At 49.7% G+C, this 24546-nt stretch overlaps 1 protein-coding gene across 2 annotated transcripts in view; it reads right to left on the bottom strand.

Moving 5' to 3' along the window:
- Window positions 1-23032, bottom strand: part of Galnt6 (polypeptide N-acetylgalactosaminyltransferase 6) — a 40133-nt gene extending 17101 nt beyond the window's left edge. The window contains exons 1-4 of one of the 2 annotated variants that reach the window (XM_038342571.1): window positions 22982-23032; window positions 15161-15379; window positions 9011-9601; window positions 7344-7516 (exon numbers count right to left, since the gene is read on the bottom strand). In XM_038342571.1, the coding sequence (XP_038198499.1) occupies window positions 7344-7516; window positions 9011-9504 (667 nt within the window). In that variant the 5' untranslated portion in view covers window positions 9505-9601; window positions 15161-15379; window positions 22982-23032. The remainder of the gene's footprint in view (window positions 1-7343; window positions 7517-9010; window positions 9602-15160; window positions 15380-22981) is intronic. The other variant, XM_038342572.1, reaches the window with a different exon arrangement.
- Between the last annotated feature and the right edge of the window lie 1514 nt (window positions 23033-24546).

The raw sequence follows: 24546 nt of genomic DNA, 5'->3' as shown, positions 1-24546 counted from the left end.
ACCCCCTACAGCGAGATGCAGGGCAGAGGCAGGAGAGTCAGAGGAGAAGAGAGAAGTGCCCAAAAGTTGTCCTGTGCCCTCCACACATGTGCCACGACATGTGGACCTGTACTCAAACACATGCACACATGCACATACACATACAATAATAATAATAATAATAATAATTTTGACACAATTTCTCTGTTTAGCCCTGGCTGGTAGCCTTGACTTGCTTTGAACTTGTTATGTAGACCAGGCTGGCCTCAAATTCACAGAGACTCAGTCCCAAGTGCTGGATTAAGGCAAGTGACATCATGCTTGGCTAAAAGAAATTTTTTTTAAGAAGAGAAGGAAAAAGATGATCAAGATTGAGAGGCAAGAGCCCTGCCTATTATGCACAGGGACCTAGGCTTGATTCTCATCTTGATCACACACACACAAAAGAATTGTTCATAGATTTAAAAGGAAAAGATTAAATTCATATACTAAAATTAAAAGTAAGCAAAAAATGGTGATGCCAGCACACCTTATGCTGGGCACAACACACAGAAGAGCAGACTCACTTGCCACTGCTTACACAGGCCTCGTGACTCACCCTTGCTCACTTTTGTATCCGTGTGTTTGGCTGCCTTGCCCACTTCCTTTTAGCCATGACAGCCTGCTTGCTTGCCAGCGCACCACGCCCGAGGCTCCTTGTGCTGCTTTTGTGGGGACAGCCTGAGCGGCCTTCCCTGGCATCTCTGCTGAAGGGGTCCCCGACTCAATAGCCTAGCACTGTTCCTTTTTTCTCTCTTACTAGAACTGCTTCATAGACTCGTTATCTAAAATGCCTTTCTGGGGGTTGGAGAGATGGCGCAGTGTTAAGAGCCCTTGCTTCTCTGGCAGGGGTGCACCCACTTCAGGTGGCTCACGGCTAACTGGAATTCGACCTCCAGGTCTCTACTTGCCTCTGTGGGCACTACACTCTTGTGCACATATCCTTATATAGACACGTTCACATATACATACATATAAATAAGATCTTACTTTAAAAACTACAAAATAAAGGTATGGGGAGAGAGGTCGGCAGTTAAGAGCTCTAGCTGCTCTTGCAGAGATCCTGGGTTTGGTTTCCAGGACCCACAGAGTGGCTCACAACCACCCTTCACTCCAGGTCCAGGGATCCAATGCGCTTTTCTAGCCTCTATGGGTACCAGAGACGTACACGTGCACTCATATACCTGCAGGCAAGGCATTCATATACATAAAAAATCTAAAAAAATAAAATAATTTTCTGTCTTTTCAACTAAAAAATCTAAGCAACTAGGTGGTGGTGGTGCACACCTTTAACTACAACACAAGGAGGCAGAGGCAGGTGGATCTCTGTGAGTTCAAGGCCAGCCTGGTCTGCTAAGAGAGTTCCAGGACAGCCAGGGCTGTTACACAGAGAAAGACTATCTTGAAAAACTAATAAAATAATTAAGCTCCAAGAAGACAGGGCAGTAAGGGGTGAAGTCTAGACTCCGATTCTGCCTCTTGGCAAGGAATTGAAAGTCCCACAGCCTAGCACAGGGTCTCCTCCCCCAAGTATCAAATGCCCACATAATCATGGTCACAGGGCTGCTGTGGGGCACCTGGGTAGGATGCCAGAGAGAAGGCACACTGTCCAGAAGAGAAGCAGTCCTTTTGTGTGTGTAACAAGAGCCAGTTAATCCGATCAAACAGTCAAACCTGTGGGAAATTTTATCCTGTGTGGATAGACAGGCAAGATTGCTGACCCCATAGCTCTTCTGTTTCTACTGATTAGCACTCAGAGGCTTCCCGAGTCTGAGAGGCCGCAGAGAGAGGTGTTTCTTATAGTCTGTGCACTGCCCAGAGGATTACATGTAGAGATGTGGAAGTGAATATCATTATGGGCAATGACATCTCATCATACAATCTCAAAGCAGGACTCAGAAAATGAAGAGGACCAGCCCGAGTTCTCAGGTGAGAAATTAGAGATGACAGACATGGCCTTAAGAGCAAGTGTGTGGGGATACTGGAGAGATGGCCCAGTGGTTAGGAATTCTGGATACTCTTACAGAAGGCCTGTGTCCAATTCCCAGCATCCACACAGAGATTCACAATTATCTGTAACTCCAGTTCAAGGGGAATCCTCTGGCCTCCAAAGACATCAGGTGTACACATGGTACACAGACCTACATGCAGGCAAGACACTCATACACAGAAGAAAAACAAAACAAAAGAATGAGCCCAGGCCAAACTGGAGGTGACAGAGAGAACACATGGCACAGCCATGTCTGATGGGGATGGTAGAAGTCATAAGGCCAGCCTAGCTGTTTGACAAAGGCCCAGCAAAGCTGAGCCACACAGTGGCTGCCGGGCCACCTCTGGTTGTCATCTCCACCTGTTGCATACTTGGGGGACTTTTAATATTTGTACAATTCAGGGATGTTGCATTGATGGGAAATTTCTTTTTTTATTTTTATTTTATTTTTTTTATTTTATTTTTTTTGGGGGAAATTTCTTATGAATCATTTATGCCCCTCCCAGGAGCACTGCTTCTGAGCTTCCCCAGGAAAATCCTGAAGACACTACCCCGCCCACTTCTAGGGAGATATCCTTATCTTCTTGAAGGTCTTCCTCATGCCTTGGAGGCTGTGACACACTTAAAGACGCCAGAGGTCTCTTTATCAGGCTCTGAGACATTCTTTAAACATCTGTCCCTGTACTTATGCAGGAACAAGATATTCAAAACAAAGTAAACTCAAAAAGGTCAACAAAATTCAGTGGGCTGGAGGAGTTGGCCACAGATCAGATTGCAGCCTCTTCCCACTATATACCCAGGCAATCACGTGGGATACACAGCACCAAAGTGTATTAGATTAGCCCTCCATGGAGACTTATGTTGATGGATAAGAATGGTGTAGGAAGAATGCGATGTCAGGATCCCTCTTTCCTGGAAAAGCTGGCACATGCAGAGCCACGGTGGTGTCATATGACCAAGGGACAACAGAGTGCCAGGATTAGATTTACAAACAAACTTTGTAAAGGTATAAATGTGAGCATTGGAGTATGCCAGGATCTTAGTAGCTGCAGCAGCTGTGGCCTGAGGATTTTTCTTGGGCACTCTGACCATTAAGAGTTAATAATACACGCTTGGACATGGCAGCAGGCCTGGGATGGCTGGAAGAGTTTGTTTTAGCCTAGTATCCTTGTAGCCACAAAAGCTACCAGCCTGAGAACAGGCTGTCATATGCCTCTAGATTCTTAAAAATTGGGTTATGGGATTAATGAGTAATAATAATTAAGAATGAAAACTGCTTATCAGTGATGTCAAAACTTGAGGGGAAATGATTGGAAATGATAACTCTGTTCTGTCATAGTTTATTGATGACTAAAAGATTAGCAAGAGGAGGTGAAACAGATGTCCAAAGCCAGAATGATATGATCTATGCTTTGGAACAACATGGAAGTATCCCTGTTTACTAAATTCTGTATAAAGAAGCACTCTGGCTTCCAGTCACTCAGGCTGCAAGATTCTCCACATCACCAGGGACTACTTCTCTCTGTCTCTCACCTACACTTTACAGGATGGCCCCTGGCAAACACAGGAATGGGGCCTGGAGAGACGTGAGTTTGGATCCCAGCTCAGCATCATGTTGCTCAGAGCCACCTGCAACTCCATCTCTGAGGACCCCTGGATTCCTAGGGCACCTGCACTCACACGCATATATCCACATAGACACATATAATAATGTAGTTTAACTATGAATGTATTTGGAACACGGGCCTACTGGCTGCTATGAAGGGTACTGTCCTGATTGGTCTTTTTCTTTCTTTTCTTTTTTGTCAACTTGTCACAAGCTAAAGGGATCAACAATTAAGAAAATGCCTCCAAAAACCTGCCTGTAGTCCAAAGCCGATGGGACACTTTCTTAATTAGGGGTCCATGTAGGCAGGCCCAGATGGCTGCAGGTGCTGCCAGCCCTGGTCAGGAGGTCCTGGGTTATATCAGCAGGCTGAGCAAGCTGTATGAGTGTTCCTGCATGGCCTCGGCTTCAACTCCTTCTTCTAGGTTCCTGCCTTGAGTTCTTGTCCTGACTTCCCTTCACGATGGACAACAACTGCAATGTGAAATAAATCCTTTCCTTGCCCAGACACTTCTGGTCATGGGCTTTTGTCACAGCAATAGAAAACCTAACTAAGACAGAGACTGGAATCAGGAGTGAGGTATTGCTCTGGCAGACCTGACCATGCTTTGGGGAGGATTGTGGAAGGACGCTGGGCCCTTGGCTAGAAAAGCCATCCAGTGCTGAGAGCTTACGGAGCTGGCATGGGAACTCAGAAGATGACGCTCAGAACAGAGCAGAGGATAGAAGACTGGCTTGCAAAGTTTCAGAGAGAAGTTTGAGGGTCCTTTAAAGATTATATTGGGGCCATGAGATATTTTGAATTAAGAATCTGTGGTTCTGGTCAGCTAGAGTCAAAGACTCGGCTGTGATTAGCAAGAGGCCGGGACCAGGAAGTGAACTCTTCTGGGAAGTGTTTCTTTAGGGTCATTGCACAGAAGCTGTGGGCCAGAGAAGACCAAGGCAGGACCTCTGCACTGGCAGCCAGCTGAACTTGGTCATGTGGAAGAGTCACACAGGGTACTGGTTTTAAAAACATAACGGAGTCATGGGGAAGAGCTGAGGCTCAACACTGAAAGAGGCCAGGGGACATCACTGGTGCAGGTGCAGCCTCGGTTTCAGAAGAAGCCCCAGGATTGAAGGGGTCACAGAGAACAGCAGAGGCTTGGACTGGTCAGGGTCCCAGAACAGAACCTGAGAGAGGCTACTGATGAAGGCACAGCCCCGGTTGTGCACAGACCCCAGCATTTTGGAAATGCAGACGCATATGACAGCCACCGAGGACAGCAGCAGCTGTGGGCTGGAGCTAGCCTGAGCCCACAAACGAGCTACGTGTACAGTGAACGTGAGCTAGAGAAATGGGGCCTTTTGGAGCCCAGAAGACAGTGAGTTCCAGATGTCAGACACAGCTGTTTATACTTCTAGACTTGGATTTTGCTTCAGTCTGATTGTGACTGTACCCTGATTCTCCCCTCATGGAGCCTTTAACTTGTTTTTGATTTTCCCAGATGCCTAACATGCCAGGCACTTGCCCACCAGACAGCTTTTCTGCAACCCCGATACTTGTGTGGCCAAGTGCCAGTCTTCCCTGGAAAAGAGACAGCTCCCTAGACAAGAGGGTTTAGTAGTACTTATGCCCAGCTGCCTCTCCCTCTGCCCTCATCCCCTTGAAGGATCCTCCCTAACCCAGGACTAGAGCAGCCGGAGAGACAGGGGGCTCTGGCTGTAGCATGGGGCATGAGCACGGGCCCACAGTGATGCCTCGTCTCTTTTTAAATAGACATATTGGGCCCGGGCATGAATGCCACTTCAACACGTGTGATTGCTCATTCTGTCAAGTTCACAGGCTCTGGGATCACAGAATGATGACCCCACAGACATCTTGATCCGGTTAAGAGAAGCAGGAAGAGTCGCCTGCTGTGGGTGCCATCACTCGTTGAGCACAGACAGTCACTGGCTGTGGATGCAGTGTGCCCAGCTGCCTCTGGCACCTGCTGTTGTGACTTCCCCACCACAGTGGACTATAGCTTTAACCTGGGAACCAAACCTGTGTCCTCTGAAAGAGCAGCCAGTGCTCCCGACAGCTGAGCCATCTCTCAAGCCCCTCGTCAGGTATTTTATCACAGCGACGGGACAAGGAACTATGACATCGATAGAGAGAGAACCTGCTTACAGAGTCCTTGGTTTGAGCACAGCATCCCAACAAAGCGCAAACCTCTGCAGCCTGTTACTCTCAGATCCATGGCAAAGCTAAACTGCAGCCACCCTCAGTCTCCTTAACAAACAGGCTCCTGTCTCTAGAGCTCTGCTTGGGCTCCCTTCTCGCCCAGGCATGCCCACCACCTGCTGCTCCTTCCTCAGACACTCATTCTGTCAGAGCCAACGTTACACTTCAAGTTTTAGTTGCTGTGCCTCAGAGATCCATGAAATAAAAAGGCCTCTGACCTGCGAGCCCCTTGCCCCAGGACAGACAGCTCCTGCAATGCTGGGAACTGTTGTTTATGGGAGGTAGCAAGACACATGTTTTTGTTTGACCCATCTGCATGGATGTGCTTGACCACAGATGGGCAGGAGGTTCACAGGATGGAGGTACTTCAGGATATACGTTTGCCTCTAATTGGACCTGAAGGGAAATGCAATCAATTGTGGGATTTCCTTCCTATGCCACTACAAACTGTGATTCTGGGCCATTTCTTGGGAACCTCACCAGAGCCCATCCACCTGGCCGGTATTTAAATAAAGCTTGCTTCAGATTTGGCTGGAAACTGTGGTAGTGGTCTCGGGATTAACAATCCCCCCAGGCCCAGCTCCAGCACGGCCTCCATCATTAGCCAGTCATAGTCACACCGGGCAGAAATAGCAACTCGGGGCTGCACACGGCCACAATGAGCTCTCCCCGCACGGCGAGGAAAGCACACAGAGAGCGCTCCTGCAATGCCATTCGATCCTCTGTGGCCCCCGAATCATACTCATTACCTGTCTCACACCCTCACCTACCATAGGCAGGAGTCGAGAGTGCCCATTTGTAGAAAAGGGAAGCTGGAACTCAGAGAAGCCCAGCACAGTCAGGGCTGGAATTCCTCAAGGTTGGAATTTCAAGTCCCGGTCATTTCATGACATTTCACTGTCTGCTAAAGGAGCGCTCAGGCCCTTCGCCCATGAGCCTTCTTAGGGAACCATTTTCCCCTCTGACTCATGCCAAGGTCAGAGCCGGGTGCAGAATACTCGGGAGGTTGAAAACTTAAGCAGTCTCCCCTATTAACAATTAGGACAGAAGGGGCTTCTGAGGGGAGCCTTCAGAAGTAGAGGGAGACCAGGAGGGCCCTCTAGCCACCTGCCCTGTCTTCCCTCTCTTCCCCTCCTCCTCCTTTATTTGTATTTGCACGCCGGTGCACACACACTCAAATCACAACACTCAGGTAGAGTTGGTTGGTAGCGCATGGGTCTCAGGGTTCAGACTCAGGTCACCAGGCTTGGCAGACAAGAGCATTTTCTTGCTGAGCCACTTGCTGGCCATTTCCTTTTAACTCCTGAGTTAGGTTTGCCCGCGATAGCAAACAGGGAGCCTCGGAGGCCCAGGTTGCCACGTGTGGTGCGGACAAGTTCGAGGCTCTAGGAATGTGGCCCGTGCGCCCTGCCCCCACCTGACCTTGAGACGGGTGTGACAGGAAGCAGCAGGCCTGGTCCTTGGAGGCCCTGCCCTCCTCAGAGGCCCTGGACTCCACCCCTCCTCAGACGCGCCAGCCTCACCCTCTGTGCTGGCGTCATCTACAAGGATGATCTCCTTTAACAAGATGGCAGGGCTGGTGTGCAGGACGCTGTACACTGTGCGCAGCAGAGTAGACCAGGCTTCGTTGTGGAACACAATGATCACGCTGGTGGTGGGCAGCGGGGGACAACGCCGGAACCTCTGGTCCACACACCTGGAATAATGGAGGGATATACAAACTCTCTAAGTCCTGGGAACAGGGGAGCAATTCCGGGGGGGGGGGGGAAGAGGTCTGTCTGAGCTCCTAACTCCCAGCCCCCCCGTTACCACCCCACACCCAGCACACCAATCTCCATCCCCTGCCTGTACTTGGGAATAGCTGCTCTTACCCTGTGGCTCCATCCTCCCGCCCTAGGTGCAGTCCCCTCCAAAGCCACAGCCCAGGATGCTGAGGTACACAACCCCTCCTCACAACTGAATTTCGCTCCCAGGACATGTGTTCCCACAACTGCCTCCTTCTGCACCTTGGACACTGCACAGGGTGTGACTGTTCAGAGGGCTGAGTCACTAAGGGCAAATGTTCAGTGTGAGGTAAAGCCCTTCCCTAAGAGTTCTAGTTCATACTACCTCTCGAAACCCTCCCCAGACTCCCCATGACCTGACTCTAGCAATTTCCTGAGACCTTTCCCCCATCGTCTTCCCCAGCAACCACTGCGTGACACCTGGCTATCCTGCCATCTAGACACTGTAAGGGTCAGGGACCTGAATCCCAGGGAACACACAGCTGACCACCCTTTTTTTGTGTGGAGACAGGATCTCCCAGTGTAAACCAGGTTGGTCTCACATTGGCAATCCTCCTGTCTCAGCCTCCTAAGGCCTGGGATTATCAGACACTGTTTCCTGACACGCGATTCTCTCCTGCTTATCAGGGAGATATTGTCAGACTGCGGGGAGCCTCCTCAGCTTCCTGCTCTGGCTGCCCCTATGCCGGTATTCTTTGCTGAGAGGTTCCTGATGGCCAAGCTACACCTTGTTGGCTCAAGTCCGGGGAAGCCCAGGTTTGCAGCCTGTTAAGGTCACGACTTTTAGTGGAGCCTCTTGTTAAAAAGGACAATGGCTAAGTGTGAAAGACAAAAAAAAATTATCAGGATTACGGGGGGAGGCACACGTTAGAGGGGAGGGCAGCTCTAAGATCCAAGTGTGGGTCTTCTTCCCAAAATCAAGAGCATAAGTGGCTTCAAGTTGGAATGACTTATGGACCTGTGGCCTTCACTAGAGGGAACCAAGAGGGTGGTGTGGTCAACTTCTGGACTACCACAGCAGCAGTCCCGATATGTCCCCTCTCTCGAATTAGTACCAGAGGCCCAGATGGCAGCAGCAGGTTCAGCACCTTGAGGACTGCAGAAGCTACAACTTTGTCCCAGCCCCTCCCAATTCCCTGTGCCAGGTCCTGGCCTGCAGCTTTGGGTTCCTGTTCCCTTCACAGCCGTGTTTTAGCTCACAGGTCCCTGTGGTCCCTGCCTGACCATAGTACTCCTGAGCTTCAGCCCCAGATCAGGGCAATTGGCCAGCAAAAGGGAAGAGGAAATCCCTGCCTATCCTCAAATTCCCTTCGGCTTGCTTTCTGACAACTGGCCAGTGAGCACAGCCCTCCTGGCCACACTTCTGGGAAAGCTCTGGTCTCCTGAGAGTTCTGGATGCTACTTACTCAGGGGGTCGGGTGTCTGGCCCCAGGGACCTCTGCAAGGAGATGCGGTCACTGGCAAAGGCATTGAAGCAGTGTTTCTTATAGCCCTCTTCCTTTTCCTGGGTCTCTAGAGGAGTCCATTCTTTCTTCTGAAATGCTTTTCCATCAGCCCCGGGGCTGCTAGGGTCCTGAGGTGGCCGTTCCCAGAAGGGCTTCAGCTCAGCAGGGGTATAGAACCCAGGAAGGCAGGAGTGGTTTGTGGAGAGCTGAGTCTGCTGGGGTTCCGGAGCCCTGATCTGCAGCTTGGGCATGGCATCTCTAATGTTGTTTACAGCACCTAGCATGAGGTCCAGCACATGGTCCTTCTGGCCTACCAGGGACTTCAGCCACGGCTTCTCCATGGCCTGCTGCTCCCTTTTGCTTACTTCCTTTTGCCGGATGAAGAGGAAGAACATGAGAGCACTGCCGAGCATGGCTAGGCGCAGGGGCATGTGGCGTCTGCGAAGGAGCCTCATCTTCCTGACCAGGACCCAAGCAGGGTCGGCACCAAGTCTTGGATGTCACTTTGGAAATAGCTTGCTATGCCAGGGTGGCCAAACCTGGGGCGTCAGCCTGAGAAAAGAGGGAATATGAGAGAGATGAACCACTGCAGAGATAGGGAGGGCTGCGGACTCCGAGCTGAGTGTGCCTGTCCCCTTCGCGCACGGCCACAGCATCCTGGCATCTAAATTTCCTTTTGCTATAAATGAGAAACTGGGTCCCTGTCTTTCCTGCTGGGAGGAAACTACTTTGGGAAACACTGTCACTAAAATAAAGTTTAGCAGGAACACACTTGTCGGTGCCATGACTTAGAAGACAGGACTGGACAGCACCCATGAGCCACCTGTAGTCTCATTCTAAGCTGTTTTGGTTTTTGAGACAGGGTTTTCTAATTAGCCCAGGCTGGCCTCCAACTCCTGATCCACAGCCTCCTGTGAACTGGGATTATAGGCATGGACGACCATGCCTGGCCCGCTTTGCATGTCAGATGAACTGTCTTGTGTGACCCTGGTGGCCTGGACAAGAGTGTCTGTAGCATCACTGATCAAAAGTGGCAGCAATGCATAATCAGCTGTTGAACAGCGAAGTGTGAGACTACGACACTGCCTCACTCTCTGTCGCCGCTGAAGGAACGAGTCACCTCTCCGTGAAATGCTGCAGAGACAGCGTTGCCCTTTACCGACAACTATAAAATACGCCCGTGTTAAAGATGGTGCTGTGCATATAAATATGCGGTAAAACTACAAAGAGGCTAAGAGCAAGAAAGCCAGCGTTTCTGAAGAAAGACAAAAATGTATGAAGGAGTCGGGCATGGTGGATCATGCCTTTAGGGAGGCAGAGGCAGGCAGATATTTGTGAGTTCAAGGCCAGCCTGATCTACACAGCAAGTTCCAGGACAGCCAGGGCTATTGGGGGTAGGGGAAAAAGAAAAAGAGGTACAATACTGATTAGAAATAAGCAGATGAGGACTAGAAAGTTAGAAATTGCAGTCTTCTTTTGGAGACGGATGCTGATGTGAGCAGTATCTTACCCCCTTCCTCCCTCCCTCCCTCCCTCCCTCCCTCCCTCCCTCCCTCCCTCCCTCCCTCTCTCTCTCTCTCTCTCTCTCTCTCTTTCTTTCTTTCTTTCTTTCTTCTTTCCCAAGACACAGTTGCTGGAACTAGCTCTGTTGACCAGGCTGGCCTTGAACTCATAGAGATCTACCTGCCTCTGCCTCCTGAGTGCTGGGATTAAAGCCATGTGCCACTACCACCCAGCATCCCTTTCTCTTTCTTTTGAGACAGGGTTGCTAGTGTAGACAAGGCTGTCCTGGAACTCACTCTGTAGACCAGGCTGGCCTTAGACTCACAGAGATCTGCCTGCCTCTGCCTCCCGCATGCGCCACCAGACCTTGCCTACTCTTAGTCTTTATGTCTGACACATATTTTGTAAATATAGTTGACCCTGAAACAATGCAGGGGTTAAGGGTGTCAGCTTCCTATTCAGTTGAAAACATAACTTTCTACTCCTCTAAAACTACCATCAGTGGCTATTGACTGGAAGGAAGCCTTACTAATAGCAATAGTAATCAATTAATACACTCTATATGGTGACCAACACACACCAACTATGAAAAACTACATGTATATTCTGTATACTTTGTATGGTGGCCAGTACACACCAGCTATGAAAGATTACATGTATACGCTGTATGGTGGCCAGTACACACCAGCTATGAAAGACTACATGTATATTCTGTATACTCTGTATGGTGGCCAGTACACACCAGCTATGAAAGATTGCTATGTATCATGTGAGATTTCCTGGAAGAATGACCAGCTCAGATGGAGACAATTAGTGTCAAATGACATTTTAAGCAGCTACTCCCAACACCTGAGGTTACCATAGGAGCACAGGAGAGGAAGCAATGAGGTTATCACATGGTAGAGCATATAGATTTCAGTGCTGTAATACTGTAGTTCATTCTATGCAATTACTACTTTTTCAGTCACGCTGAGGCCTCACGTGTCTAAATGCACTCTTCACAGAGCTGCTCCCACTTCCAGCTGGGACTGAAGGACGGATCTTCAGTTTCGCAGCACTGCTATCCTCTCGCACACGGACACAGCATGCTTGTATGCATACGTTCTGACAATCATAGATTCGTGTGGCAGGGTTGGAGCTTAGTTGACAGAGTGTGATGTACACACGTCCTTTTAACATCCAGAAGGTGGAGGCAGGAGGATCAGAAGTTCAAGATTATACTCAGCTATTAGTAAGTTCAAGGTCAACCTGGACTGTGAGAGACAATTAAAAACATGTACACATAATAGGTTTGTATATCTTTTGTGTCAGACACATCATTATCGACATATATTTTATGCACTCATGATGTATCTATTAAAGTACATTTCTACGTTCATTTGTTAGTTTTTCAGATTGTCAAAAATTCCTCGCCCCTCAAAATGCACATATGGGTGGGCCCATGGGGCTCAAACTCCTGTTGTCCAAGGGCCAAGTGGTTTCTTCTGTATTTACTCACTTAGAATATGTATGTATGTATATGTTTACGTGTGTGTATGAATGTATGTATGTGTATGTATGTGTGTGTATGAATGTATGTGTGTGTGTGTGTGTGTGTGTGTGTATGTATGTATGCTTTTGGTTATTCGAAAGAGGGTTTTTCTGTATAGCTCTGGTTGTCCTGGAACTCACTTTGTAGACCAGGCTGGTCTCGAACTCAGAGAGATCCACCTGCCTCTTCCTCCCCAGTGCTGAGATTAAAGGTGTGCTCCACCACTGTCTGGCAATTATTTTATTTTTTGATAGGATCTTACTATGTAACTTGTTGGCCTAAAACCCATGATCTCCTGCCTCAGCTCCTGCAAGCTGAGATTATGAGCACATGTCGCTAATTCCAGATGAAACTGTAATTGTTGCTGCTTTTAATCTAAGATTCTATTACATGATAACACCTTCCATGCAGTACTAGGCATGGGGGAGGGGGACTGAGGGAGTAAGAGGATGGAGTGAGGAGGGAGGGGTGGGCTAGGCAGCACCCCAGTCAGAGGATGAATATGAAGAGTTTTCTATGGGAGCTAAGCTAGTATAAAGGTCACCAGCTGATGGGTGCTGGTGTCAAGAGATGTGACCTCAGTCTCAGTCCCCCTTTAGAGGAGCCACCTCTATATCTGGTACAGGGTTAAGGGAGAAAGGAAACGTTTCTCAGAAGTGTGGCAGTCTTATCAGTGTGCACAGTCAGTTTTCAAAAAATAGCCTCAGCTATTAGGCACAGGTGACCCTTGGGAGATTTATTTTATCCCTCTAAGCCTTGATTTCCTCATCTATAAACTAGGAGTTGCTAACACCCAACTCGGGCGGTGCTGAGGATTAGGCTAGGTGATGTATGCAAAACCTACGGTCACGTTCATGTCATGTTCTAAGCCCTCAGGCACTTCTATTGTTGCAATGAATAAGGCCCTGTGCAGTTTCCCGGCAATTACCTACCCCCAGGCATCTGTTCCTTGGCCAAAGCCACAGCATCACACCTGGCATCCTTTGCTTTAAGGTAACCCTGGGCTAGTGATGATAGTCACCTCGCCAACCCCGTTCGTTCCTCATAGTGCACACCCAAGACCTGTGGAGTCTACTCTGAGAAAATACAAGTGGCTCTGCTTGAGACGCTTAGTGCTCTTCGCTGAACCCATGTCTGTCCGCGGGAAGCCTGTGCTGGGAGTCTCTTTCTTGTACATGGTCAGCATGGACTCAATGGCCAGCAAGTTTCGTCTGTGCTGTGGAGACAGTGATTTCTTTCGTAGCATTATCAATAATAAATGAAAGAAATCCTTATTTTGATGTTGGAGAGATGGCTCAGCAGTTAGGAGTAGTCGCTGTTCTTGCAGAGGAACTGGGTTCAGTTCCCAACACAGACAGGGCAGCTGACAACTCATTCCAGGGGATCCAGCACCCTCTTCTGGTCTCCGAGGGCATTGCGTGCATGTGGTGCGCATCTATATTTGCAATCAAAACATCCATAACACAAAATAAAAACAAATCTTGTTTTAAATTCCTGCTTTGTATTAAGGATTATCTAGGCCATGAGAGACATTTATTGATTCTGTTGCTATAAATGGAAGACCTACTATGTGCCAGGGACTCTGAAAGGGCAAGGCTGAGTAAGGCCTCCCCTCAGGGAGGGCGCATCAGAGAGGTATCCTTAGGTGGGAGAAGTGTATAGGGAATGCCAAATGGAGGAAGGCCAAAACGTCACATGGGGTGGGTGGAGCTTGGGCTGGGCACCCAAGTTCACCTTAGTTGTCTGCACAAGCTTAGCATATTTCAAGTGAAGAGCAATATCAAGGGCTGAGCTGGAATGGCCAATTAGAGAGCAGCAGCCCAGGACGGGGGAGTGGGAGGTCAGAGATGCGCAGCAGAAGCTGGCTGGGGTGAAGCCCTCACGCTGTTTGCCCTTGAGAAACGGGGAGCAGTTTTCCAGAAAGGATTCTAGGAAGAGGAATAGGATAGATGGTGGCCCAAGAGATGAGCAGCAGCTGCTAAGCAGCTGGGTGACCAGGTAAGAGGGACGGGGGATCCGACCCAGGGAGCAGCCCTGCCAGTGGCAGAACTGGTACCAGCAAAACTTCTTTGGGTCTTATGGTGGGACACAAAGGTAGACAGTAGGGTGTGAGGCTCAGCGTCTCTCCCCAAGGGTTGTGAAGGTCCCAGGAAGTGGGCAGTCCTGGGAAAACACTCAGCAGCTGAGAACACTGGGTGCTCTAAGGACCCAGGTTCAACTCCCGGCACCCACATGACACCTGTAACTGCTGTAGTCCATTTCTGGGAGAGCTGGTGCTCTCTTCCGGCTTCGCAGACACCAGATATCTGTGCTACACAGACATATACTCAGGCAAAACGCTCATATGCATAAAATAGAAACAAAATTTTAAAAAATTTAAGTGGAAGAGGTGGTTCCACAGAGCAGGCCAGGGAGGAGCGAGCACTGAATGCCATCTGGTACTGCGAGCCACACTGTACTGCGAGCCACCCGGACTGTGAATCCACACTGTACTGTGAGCCACACCATACTGCGAGCCACACGGTACTGTGAGCCACACCATACTGCGAGCCACACAGTACTGTGAGCCACACCGTACTGTGAGCCACACCATACTGTGAGCCACACGGTACTGTGAGGCACACCATACTGCGGGCCACACGGTACTGTGAGCCACACGGTACTGTGAGCCACACCATACTGCGAGCCACACGGCACTGCGAGCCGCACGGTACTGCCTATTCAAGCTATTGAAAGTAAAAGGTAGCAAACAGCACAGACAGCTGAGAAAGGCAGGGTTCCCTCCAGGTCTCATGAAGCTTTCAAGGAGAGAAGCAGGATTGCATGTGGAGGCTCTTTCCCAGGGCCTGAGCTACGCCGAGGCCCCCTCCAGGGGTTCTAGACCTGGCTGCAGACCTTAGTCTAGAGACTGTCGAGAGCAGACCGAGCTCTGTAGCCTGGGCCAGGTCTGTTGAGCCAACCTGTAGCCTGCACTCAGGGCAGTTTTCTGGTTACTTCCCTCTCCAGCATGAGAGTGGGCACAGCTGGACACATAGGCATGGTAACACTGCAGTAAATAGAGCCAGGCCCGGACTCACCTCCTCTAGGAAGGCCTCCTGGAGTTACCCGTCACTCCAGCACCCTCACCCACTGAGTGTGGTCCTTTGAAGAGGCAGACACCTTTATTCCTTTTATTTTCCCTGGAGAAACAGACCTCGGGTTAAACTGAACTCCGGAACATCTGCTCTCTGGATCCAGTCTGGCCGTCTAAAGCGTTCTCTCTGGAACCTGCAGTTCCTCAAGGTTCTAACCACATCCTGAAATGAAAGGAGACACCTGTGATTAGACTTGGCAGGCGAGGACTTGTTCTCAGTGTCAGCTCAGCATGCCAGCAACAGGAAGATAGCCCTGGAGAAATACCAATTTCATGGATGCCACAGGGCTTTGGGGTTGAGGGCTCCTGCTCCATGCAGACGCAATCCTAGAGTCATGGCAAACAAGGGAGAGGAGGTTGGGCCCCATGAGCCTTGGAAAAGGAATAAACCCTAATGCAGTAGTTGGTTGAGTTCAGGGCTCTGCAGGACCCAAGTCCCTCCCTACCTGTGCTCACATCCCTGTGGCTGCCAGGGAGCATCCACTCTCAGGTCTCTCCCTCCCTTGGGCCTGTTGCTCATCAGACTGCCAGAGCCAAGATAACCCAAGTCCTAGTTGAGGAAGACATGGGGGATGGGCTCCTCTAGATAGAGCACACACTCATTCCCTTGCTGCTCTAGACAGAAGAGCCCAGGCTATCCCAATACTAATTCCAATAGGTTACTGCACAAAAAGTCTTTAAATAGCCAGCATATGGCAGGAGGACATTAGAAGGGGCTGGAGAGATGGCCCAGCAGTTAAGAGCACTTGCTGCTCTTGCAGAGGACACTGGCTCTGTTCCCAGAACCCACATGAGGGCTCACAACTGCTCAGAACTCCAGTTCCAGGGGATCCAGAACGCTCTTCTGGTCTTTAAGGGCAGCAGACATGTATGCAAAACACATACATGTAGGCAAAAAAGTCGAACACATAAAATAAAAATTTATTAAAAAAAAGACCAGAATGCAAAAAGACAGCTATAGTGGCGGTGTATCTTTTGTCCCAGCACTCAGGAGAGCAAGTGGATCTCTAAAAATTTAAGAGCATCCTGGGCTACATAGCGAGTTCCAGGCCAGGGCTATACAGTGAGCGACTGCCTAAAAAGAGAAGAGAAGAAACTAAGTTGGGCTGGGGACATAGCTCAATGGTAGAGCGCTTGCCCTGCACGTGCTGTCTCCAGTGCTACAAAAGCAAACAAACAAACAACAAAACCCCAAAGCTGCATTGCATGATTTTATCATATTTTCCTCTTTGTTATTACCTATGGCTACAGCATGGATCAAAGTCTCAGAACAGCTCTTGGCTTTAGTAACTTCAGAGGTGTAAAGGCTACAGATTCAGCAAGGATCTTTGGAAAACTTTATTTTTGCTTTTAGTTTATGAACTTTGAATAATTAAAATTCAACACTTTATCTTACTGAAGGTGACAAACATTACTTGATATAAAATTAGAACTTGGGGAATGGACCTTAGTGAGTCAAGAGCCTGTCAGGCCACACGAGGCCCTCATCTCCAACACCAGCACTGTATCAACTGGTGACACCTGTAATCTCAACACTCAGGAGGTGACAGCAGGTGGCTCAGAAGTTCATATGGCTCCACAGAGTTTGTAGGCAGCCTGGGTCACGTGAGGACCTGTCTCAAAAGGGAAATGCAATGGGATAAAGTAAGAACTAAAAATGTGCCCTTCAAAATTTATACTTCCCAATGAAGTAAACACAGTTAAACAATCACATTTTCAAGTAATTTTCGCTATGGCAGATACTTTATACTTCTGATGTCATCGTTTGTGTAAGCTTCTGGGAGACTTTTGAGCTCTCCTGCCACAATGATATGAGTACAGGAGTAGGAAAACGCCACACATTTAAAACTCGGTGACACAACCCTCTTCCAGGAGAGTCTCCTCTGATCTTCTGCCATCTTCAGTAAAGTAATATGAAAAATCAGCTATACAAAATTCATAAAACTAAAGCAGAGTTAACCTGTCCCCATTATCTACCTGTCTTTGTCTTCCTCTCTTTCTCCTTCTCCTCGCTCCCAGTGCTGAGGATCTAAGCCAAGGCTTCACACATGCAAGGCAAGGGCTTTTCCCCACTGAGCCACACCTCCAACCCTGGCCTCCTGCCTTCCCTTTTCTTCATTGTCATCATGACACAAACCTGCCTGCGTCAGTTGTGTCTCTATGACCTGCCAGGGACCTGGACTCCTGGACGTCAAGGGCCATGCCAATTCCACCATCTGACACTTGTGAAGTCTGAAGTACCAACTGTATGAGTAGGTGACCCAGCCTGTTATAGACTGAATGAGCGTTTGAGTTAGGTGGCCTTCTGCTGTCATGTGCAGCTTGCCGTCTGGTGTCTAGCAGCCTTGTTGTGTCGGTGAGCCTAGTTCAGTTGGATGACTCCAGACACAGCTAGGAGCTCCCAGGAACAGGTCCTGGTTTGGATTCTCAGAGCTCTGCTTTGTTCCTGCTTTCTCATCTCCCCGATGGCGGTGCTACAGGGGCCTGGGCTCTTCTGCCCCTCTCCATTCCTAAACCCCCTTACTGCATTTCCCTTCTCTCCAACTCCCACGCAGGGATCCCGTGCTCAGAGACGTCAAAACCAGGAAGTACCAAATGAGGTCTTGGCTCTCATGAAAGACAGGGTCAGCCACAAGACCATACCCAGGTAGCCTCTTTGCAATGAGGTTTCTTCCTGTATATGCAAATGAACCGCACACCTCAGGGAGATGAGAGATGTGGCCTGCTGTGGCCTTCAGGAAGAAAGCTGTCACACCATCCCCACAGGATATTTGCTCAAGTTAATTGGCTCACCAAGGTGTTGGTGTAGGTGGGTGGACCTCAAGGAACAGGTTGGTTTCAAGATCCTGGAGGAGGAAGGGCGCTACAAGGTTGTATAGCCAAATGGTTGTCCCTTCGTCCACCATGACACGCTCTCTTCATCAAGCCCAGTGGCCTTACCTCCCCTGTAGTCAGACTATGAGAAGATGACCAGATGGTCTCTAGTGCTTTCCTTCCCTGTCAGATGTCTCTGGTCCCAGGACGGTGGGATGTCTCCACTCCCTGTCCCTGAGTTAGACCTTCACGGACACTTTGGCTCTTTCTGAAGACCAACACTACAGTAATGTGCTGGGCTCGTTCTCCCAGAACAATGTGCTAAGTTATTTCTGCAGCTAGCACATCTAGGTTCATTCTAGAAATGTTCATTCTAGAAAATGTTGAACTGAAGTTATCCAAACAGATTTTCTACTGAATAAACAACCAGTTTCTCACTACTGTGTAACAGGATCGGTGTTTGACGTAAAAGTGTTTGTTACACCTTTGTCGTCTTACCCCAAGCATAACTCACTGGAGATCAGAACAGCAGGCAACTAAACAGGAAGTTGAGCAGCTCTCGGGCTTTATCCCCAGGGTCTCAGGTGGGGGAGCTGGGCCTCTCTAACCTCCTAGGGCTTGAATTGAGTTTTCCCATCTGTTGGCTGTTGGTGGATAGAAGGAGACAAGCTGGGGGTCATGGGACAGATGGTTCTAATGGCTGGGGCTAGAAGTTGGGGAGCTCAAGTTCGACCCTCTCTTCTCTCGGGGCAGTCTGCTCCTGGTCGCAGGAGTCCTGCTCAGGATGGCTGGAAACTTCCACCTGCCACAGCCCTCAGGCCTGCAAGCAGCCCGCTGACTTGAGCAGTTCCACAGTGCTTCCAGAAGCACCCCTAATTCCTGGTTCACACCAAGATCTGTGACGTTCAATCCCTTCACAATACCAAGGTAACCAAGCCCTTGCTGATTATATCCTGCTTTCTGGGTTCCCTTCCCCTTCCTAACGTGAAACCTTCCTCTCCACCCAAAACTGTCATCAAAAACTGTCCTCACCCTGGAGGATGAGATGTAGTACCTGCCAGAATCCTTTGCTCTGAGCTTCTCCAGTTCATGATCAGCAAAGCCCTGGCCACATTTCTTTAGATTAAGGCTGTTTAACCGGGGCAGATTCATCCAGCAGTCAGCTTGCCATCTGCATTTATTTACCTTCCAGGCTAACCAGTTGCTTGGCATGGCTCTCTTTCCCTTCCTAAGGTCTCGGCAAAGCAAAGCAAAACAGACAGTTGAAACTCTTGCATATCATGATTTTTTTTTCCCCAAAAAGTCTTCTGAAGCTGGAAAGGTGGCTCAGCAGCTAAGAGAGCTCACTGCTCTCCCAGAGAGCCTAAATTCAGTTCCTGGCATCCACATCTGATGTTTCACAACTGCCTGCAACTCCAGCTCCAGGTGAATCCAACTCCTCTCTGGCACATACACATAATTAAATTAAAAAAAATAAAAAGAGGTCTTTCTAGTAGGATGTGGTGGCCCAAACTTGTGTTTTCAACCGTTAAGGAAAAACCAAGAGTTCAAGGTCAGGGGCTAGAGAGATGGCCCAGTGCTTAAGAGCATGGCTGCTCTTGCAGGGACTTAGTGCCTCACAACCACCTGTGACCCCAGTCCCATGGGACCCACTGCTCTCTTCTGCCTTCCATGGACACCAGGCACGCGCATGGCACAAATACATGAATGTAGGCAAGAAAGGCAGTCACACACAAGATAAAATCAAATCAAAATGAGTTCAAGGTCACTTCCATTTACGTGGAGAATTTGAGGCAATTCTAGGCGACGAGAAGCCCTATCTCTAAAAGAACAAAAGAAAGCAAGGTTTCCTAGGTGTGTCACGGCCCTCGGGAGTTGGGTGTGCATCTTTGTCCCCAGAGTCACTCACTCCTCACTTGCCCTGCTTTCTCCACGTGCGACTTTCCCACTAGATTCACGGAGGAGAGTGAGCAACACATTCAGACAACTTCGTCCTGTTTGCTTTCTGCACCCTTAAACCCTGTTTCTCAAGCTTCTGTATCCAGAATGCTTATTCTGACAGCTTGGCCAGGTATCCATCCCTCTGCACTGAGGTGTGTGTGTGTGTTCAGGAGTGTGTGTATATATGTGTGTGCATGTGTGTATGTTCATCTGTGTGTGTGAGAGTATACATGCGTGCAGGGGAATATGTGTATGTGTGTGTGTGTGTGTAGTAACTTCCTTCCCTATCTGTCTTTTGTTTGCCATTAGATGCAGAGCTGTGGTCAGAAAGGGGTTTCTTGCTGCACATCTCTCCCTAGGACTCAGGCTGGGCTAGATCGGGCAATGGAGAGTAACTGGACCCCACAGGGCTCTCAGGTGCCAGGGGATTCATTCTCAAAGCTCTTTTCTCCCTGGGCCGAACCCATCCTTGTTTACCACACAAGGCTTTTACCCAGCACAATTATAGCATTGAGATCCTCACGGAGACAGGCACTGCCCTGCGCTTGACCTCTTGTGAACTGAAACGCTCGCTCTCATCCCATTGACCAGAAACGGGCATTTTGGGCTTTTCCAGAAGAAAGGCTGAGGGTATATGAAGAGCCAAGTTCACCCGGACTCTGGCACAGCCAAATACCCACTGTGGTATTCGGCTTCACTTCCAGAACTAGGGACATTGGTCTATGTCCATCAGCCCCAGGGGATGTTTAGGGCAATGTTATCACCATCTTTCATTTGCTTTTTCAAGCAACAAAGATATTGGCCACAAGGACACGCCTATGATCACCTCACTATGTCACCCAGGCTCGCCTTCAGCCTGACTCCTGGGCTCAAGCAACCCTTCTGCCGCATCTTCCTCAGAAGCTGGGAAGATAGTGGTGGTGCATGCCTTTAATCTCAGCAGTTGGGGGGTGGGGACAGAAGAAGGTGGATCTCTATGAGTCTGAAGCCAGCCTGGTCTACATAGTGAGTTCCAGCTCAGTTAGGTCTATGTAGCGACCCTATCTGGAAAAAACAAAAATTTAAAAAAAATAAAATAAAAACCTCACATAAGTTATGTTTTTTTGTGTTGTTTGGTCTTGGTTTTGCTTTTGCTTTGAGACAGAGTCTCAGGTAGTCCAGGCTGCCCTCAAACTCATTACCTAGCCAAGGACGACCTTGAACTTCGGACTCTCCTGCTTCCACCTCCCCAGTGTTTAGGTTCCAGGTGTGTGCCATCATGCCCAGCTTTTGCGATGCTAGAGACTGGACCCACAGTCTTATGAGCACTAGGCAAACACTCTGCCAACTGAGCCACATGCCCAACTCCTACCTTCTGTTTTACCCAGAAGTAAAATGAAGCACAGAGTGACTAGCGTGACTGTGGGCACACAGCTAGGAAAAAGCAGATTCACACCAAGGCTCATGTCTGTCTAGAGCCATGACACATCTTATATCTGGTTGGTCCCTAAAGCTCTAGCAATCACGTCCACAAGCACCTCCTCATTTACTCCTTACCCCGACAGTTTACGTGACGTGGCTAAGGTTATACAGCTACATTAGTGGGAGTGAGCGCTGAGTCAGCCACTGGCAGCCTTCATTATCCACCACTACCTCCCTCTGTGAGCCTCTCAGGTGAGCGCGGGGCTGCCCCTCCCTAGCCTGACTTCTGTTCTGGACAATGGCCACAAGAACTCAACCTATGATCGCATCCGTGTCCGGGTTTCTCCCAGTTGAACTTGGGCTAAGATAGTTGTGATCTCCTGACACCCACGGGGCCTCCCTTTCCTGGACTCTTCCGGGTGCTGGAGACAGCACCAGCTGTGGGCAGTGATTACCCAGCAGTCAGTTTCCCTCGGTTTCACTTGCTCTATACTTCCTTTTGACTGTTCCGTTTGCTCTTTGGTCCTGGTAACCCCGAAGCAGCTCTCTCCTGTCACCGCTGGGTTCCCGAAGCACGTGGCATCGCTGGGGAATGCCTGTGCTGACGCAGACTCTTGGATAATTTTAATGAAGTAGATTTCAGAACCCTGATCCAGTCATCACATGAATTTGCCCAGCTCATCCTTCTTAGCCTTCCTGATGACAGGGGAAAGCTCTCCTGTCGGGAGGAGAGGAGGGCAGATGTACGCACATCTGCGGTTAAGTGAACATAGCCCTGGAGGTTCTTTAGTGTGTCTAGAGTCATTAACGTCAGCCAGTGCCTGCCTTTGTGGGTCTCAGGATAAGCTCAGAGTGCAACCCTTAGAGCTCTCCCTGAGACCACTGCGGTGTGTTCCTGCTTAAGACAGGGCTTCCTTTTTGAGCTTTGTGGGCAAGTTATCATCAGCAGTGTCCACAGAAGCAGTGGTCTGGAGTCTGGGACGACTAGCTCTTGGGCAAGTAACAGGAGGGTTCTCTTTGTAGTCTTCATGAGGTATGGAACAAGTGAGCAAGAGAATCAGGAAGTTGGTGACAGTAAGTCACACACTCCCTATACAATACCACAGAACTCTGCTCTCTACCCCTCAAAAGTGCCAAGCACCCAAGGAGGGGGGGGGGAATCAAGCAGGCAAGGGCTCCGAGCGGCCCCCACCAACAAGACTTCCCCTGGTTTGTCCCTTTTGCGCAAAGGTGACATGGCAGGAAGAACCCTCTCTGAAGGTCTTCCCGCGCTTGAGCACATGAGGTGATCGCAATCTGGGGAAGAGCAGGGTAGGCGCCCGGGCGTGAGAGAGGGGAAGAGGGAGTCGGAGCTCCCCCCTTTAACTCCCCTCCGCCCCGTTTCTAAACCGCAAAGGTGGAGGGGGTCTCCCCAAGGGAGGCGCTGGTTGGCACCGCACCAGAGGAGGTGTCTGGCTCGGCTCCTTCATTTGACTGCGGGTCGGAGAGAGGTGGGGCGGGTAGCAGGAAGCTGGGACTCAGAGTGAGCCGGAGTGGAGCGAGTCCCCGAGAAGCGCAGGGCTGCGAGGTCCAAGGGCACCGCGGGGTCGAGCGCCCCACTGCTGCTTACCTATCGCGCCGAGGCCGAACCGCTGTCGCCGAGCCGTTTGCCGGTTTCCCCGACGCGGAGGCTGGGAGGGCGGGCCCGGGGCGGGTCCTGTCATGGGTGGCGCCCCACCCCGCTCTGGCAGGTGCGGCGACTCGGCTCCCGACCCGAGAAGCCCGACAGCTCTTCCCTGGTGCAGGGTCCGAGGCTACCCCAGGCCGCCGGCATCGCCTGCCGTGGGCAGCGAGGGCATCGAGCCACAGCGTGCCTGCCGGGAGCCACAGTGGCTGCGGCGTCCAAAGCTTGAGGCCAGCGGCGGTGGTCGTGCTGGGCGGTGGCTAGTCCAGAGGCTCGTCCAGGTGTCCCAGGCAGATAACTTGTGGACACATAAATTCCCCTCCCTGTTGTAGAATATTATTTAACTAGGCAAAGATGTGTTACGTTTGTTTATGCTGCAGAGTGAGTGTAAATGTGTGTTGCTTTTGTTTATGCTGCAATTGTTTAGTTATGAAAAGATGTGTTGCTTCGGTTTCACCTTGCCTGCCTGAGGCACTTGATGGGGTGTAATAAAACGCTGAACAATCGATAGCTCGGCAGAGAAAGGCAGGTGGGACTGGCGGGCAGAGAGAATAAATAGGAGAAGAAATCTAGGCTCACAACAGAAACCACAAGACCAGAAGGAGGAGAGAATGAGGGACGTGCCCAGCACAAGAAGCCAGGCAGAGGACAGCCAGCCAGAGAGAAGCAGTGAAAGTAAGATAAGGTAATAAGTAAGAAAGGTAATAAGCCCCGAGGCAAAATAGAGAAAAGGTTTAATTTAAGTTAAAAAGAGCAAGCCAGAAATGTGTCTAAGCAAGGCTGAGCGATCAAAACTAATAAGTCTCTATGTTATGATTTGGGAGCTGGTACCTCTCCCATCTAACTGCTGCAGTCATTTATATGTATGCGTCTTGTAAATTAGAGGAGTTGTCCGGCTTGTTTACAGGGGTGCTGGGATCCAAACTCTGGTCCTCGTCATTGAGCCGCAAGTGCTCTTTACTGCTGAGCCAGCTCTCTAGCCCTCAGGTGTGTGTGTGTGTGTGTGTGTGTGTGTGTGTGTGTGTGTGTTGTTTTTGTGTTTTTGTTTATTTGGTTGAGTTGTTGTTTTGAGACAGAGTCTCAAGTGGATTGGGCTAATCTTGAACTCCCTCTACAGTATAATTGAGGATGACCTTGAATTCCTGGTCCTCTGGCTTCTGCCTCCTGAGTTCTGAGATTGCGGATACTTCCTTACCCAGCTTGGATACTCTCTTCTGGTAGACGCTGGTGCCTGTGGTCCCAGAATTGGGGACGTTAATGTGGGAGGATATGGAATTGGAGGCAGCACAGTCAAGTGAGCTTGAGCTGAATAGCCCCCCCCCCCCAAAAAAAAAAGAATGCTGGTTCTCTTTTGGTTGATAGTAAAAACGATTTTGCATTTTCGAGTCTCTAAGACTCAGGGACAGGGTTTGATCTAAAACCCTGTGGCTGGGTTGAATGACTCAGTGGTGTTCTGGGAAAGCCGGCAGAACACAGGCAGAAGCTCTCACCCAGCTTACTCGGGTGCAGGG

Source organism: Arvicola amphibius, chromosome 9 (assembly GCF_903992535.2).
Source record: "Arvicola amphibius chromosome 9, mArvAmp1.2, whole genome shotgun sequence".
NCBI lineage: Eukaryota > Metazoa > Chordata > Mammalia > Rodentia > Cricetidae > Arvicola > Arvicola amphibius.
Note: the sequence above shows the minus strand (reverse complement) of the source record. Positions and strands in the feature narration are given on the sequence as shown.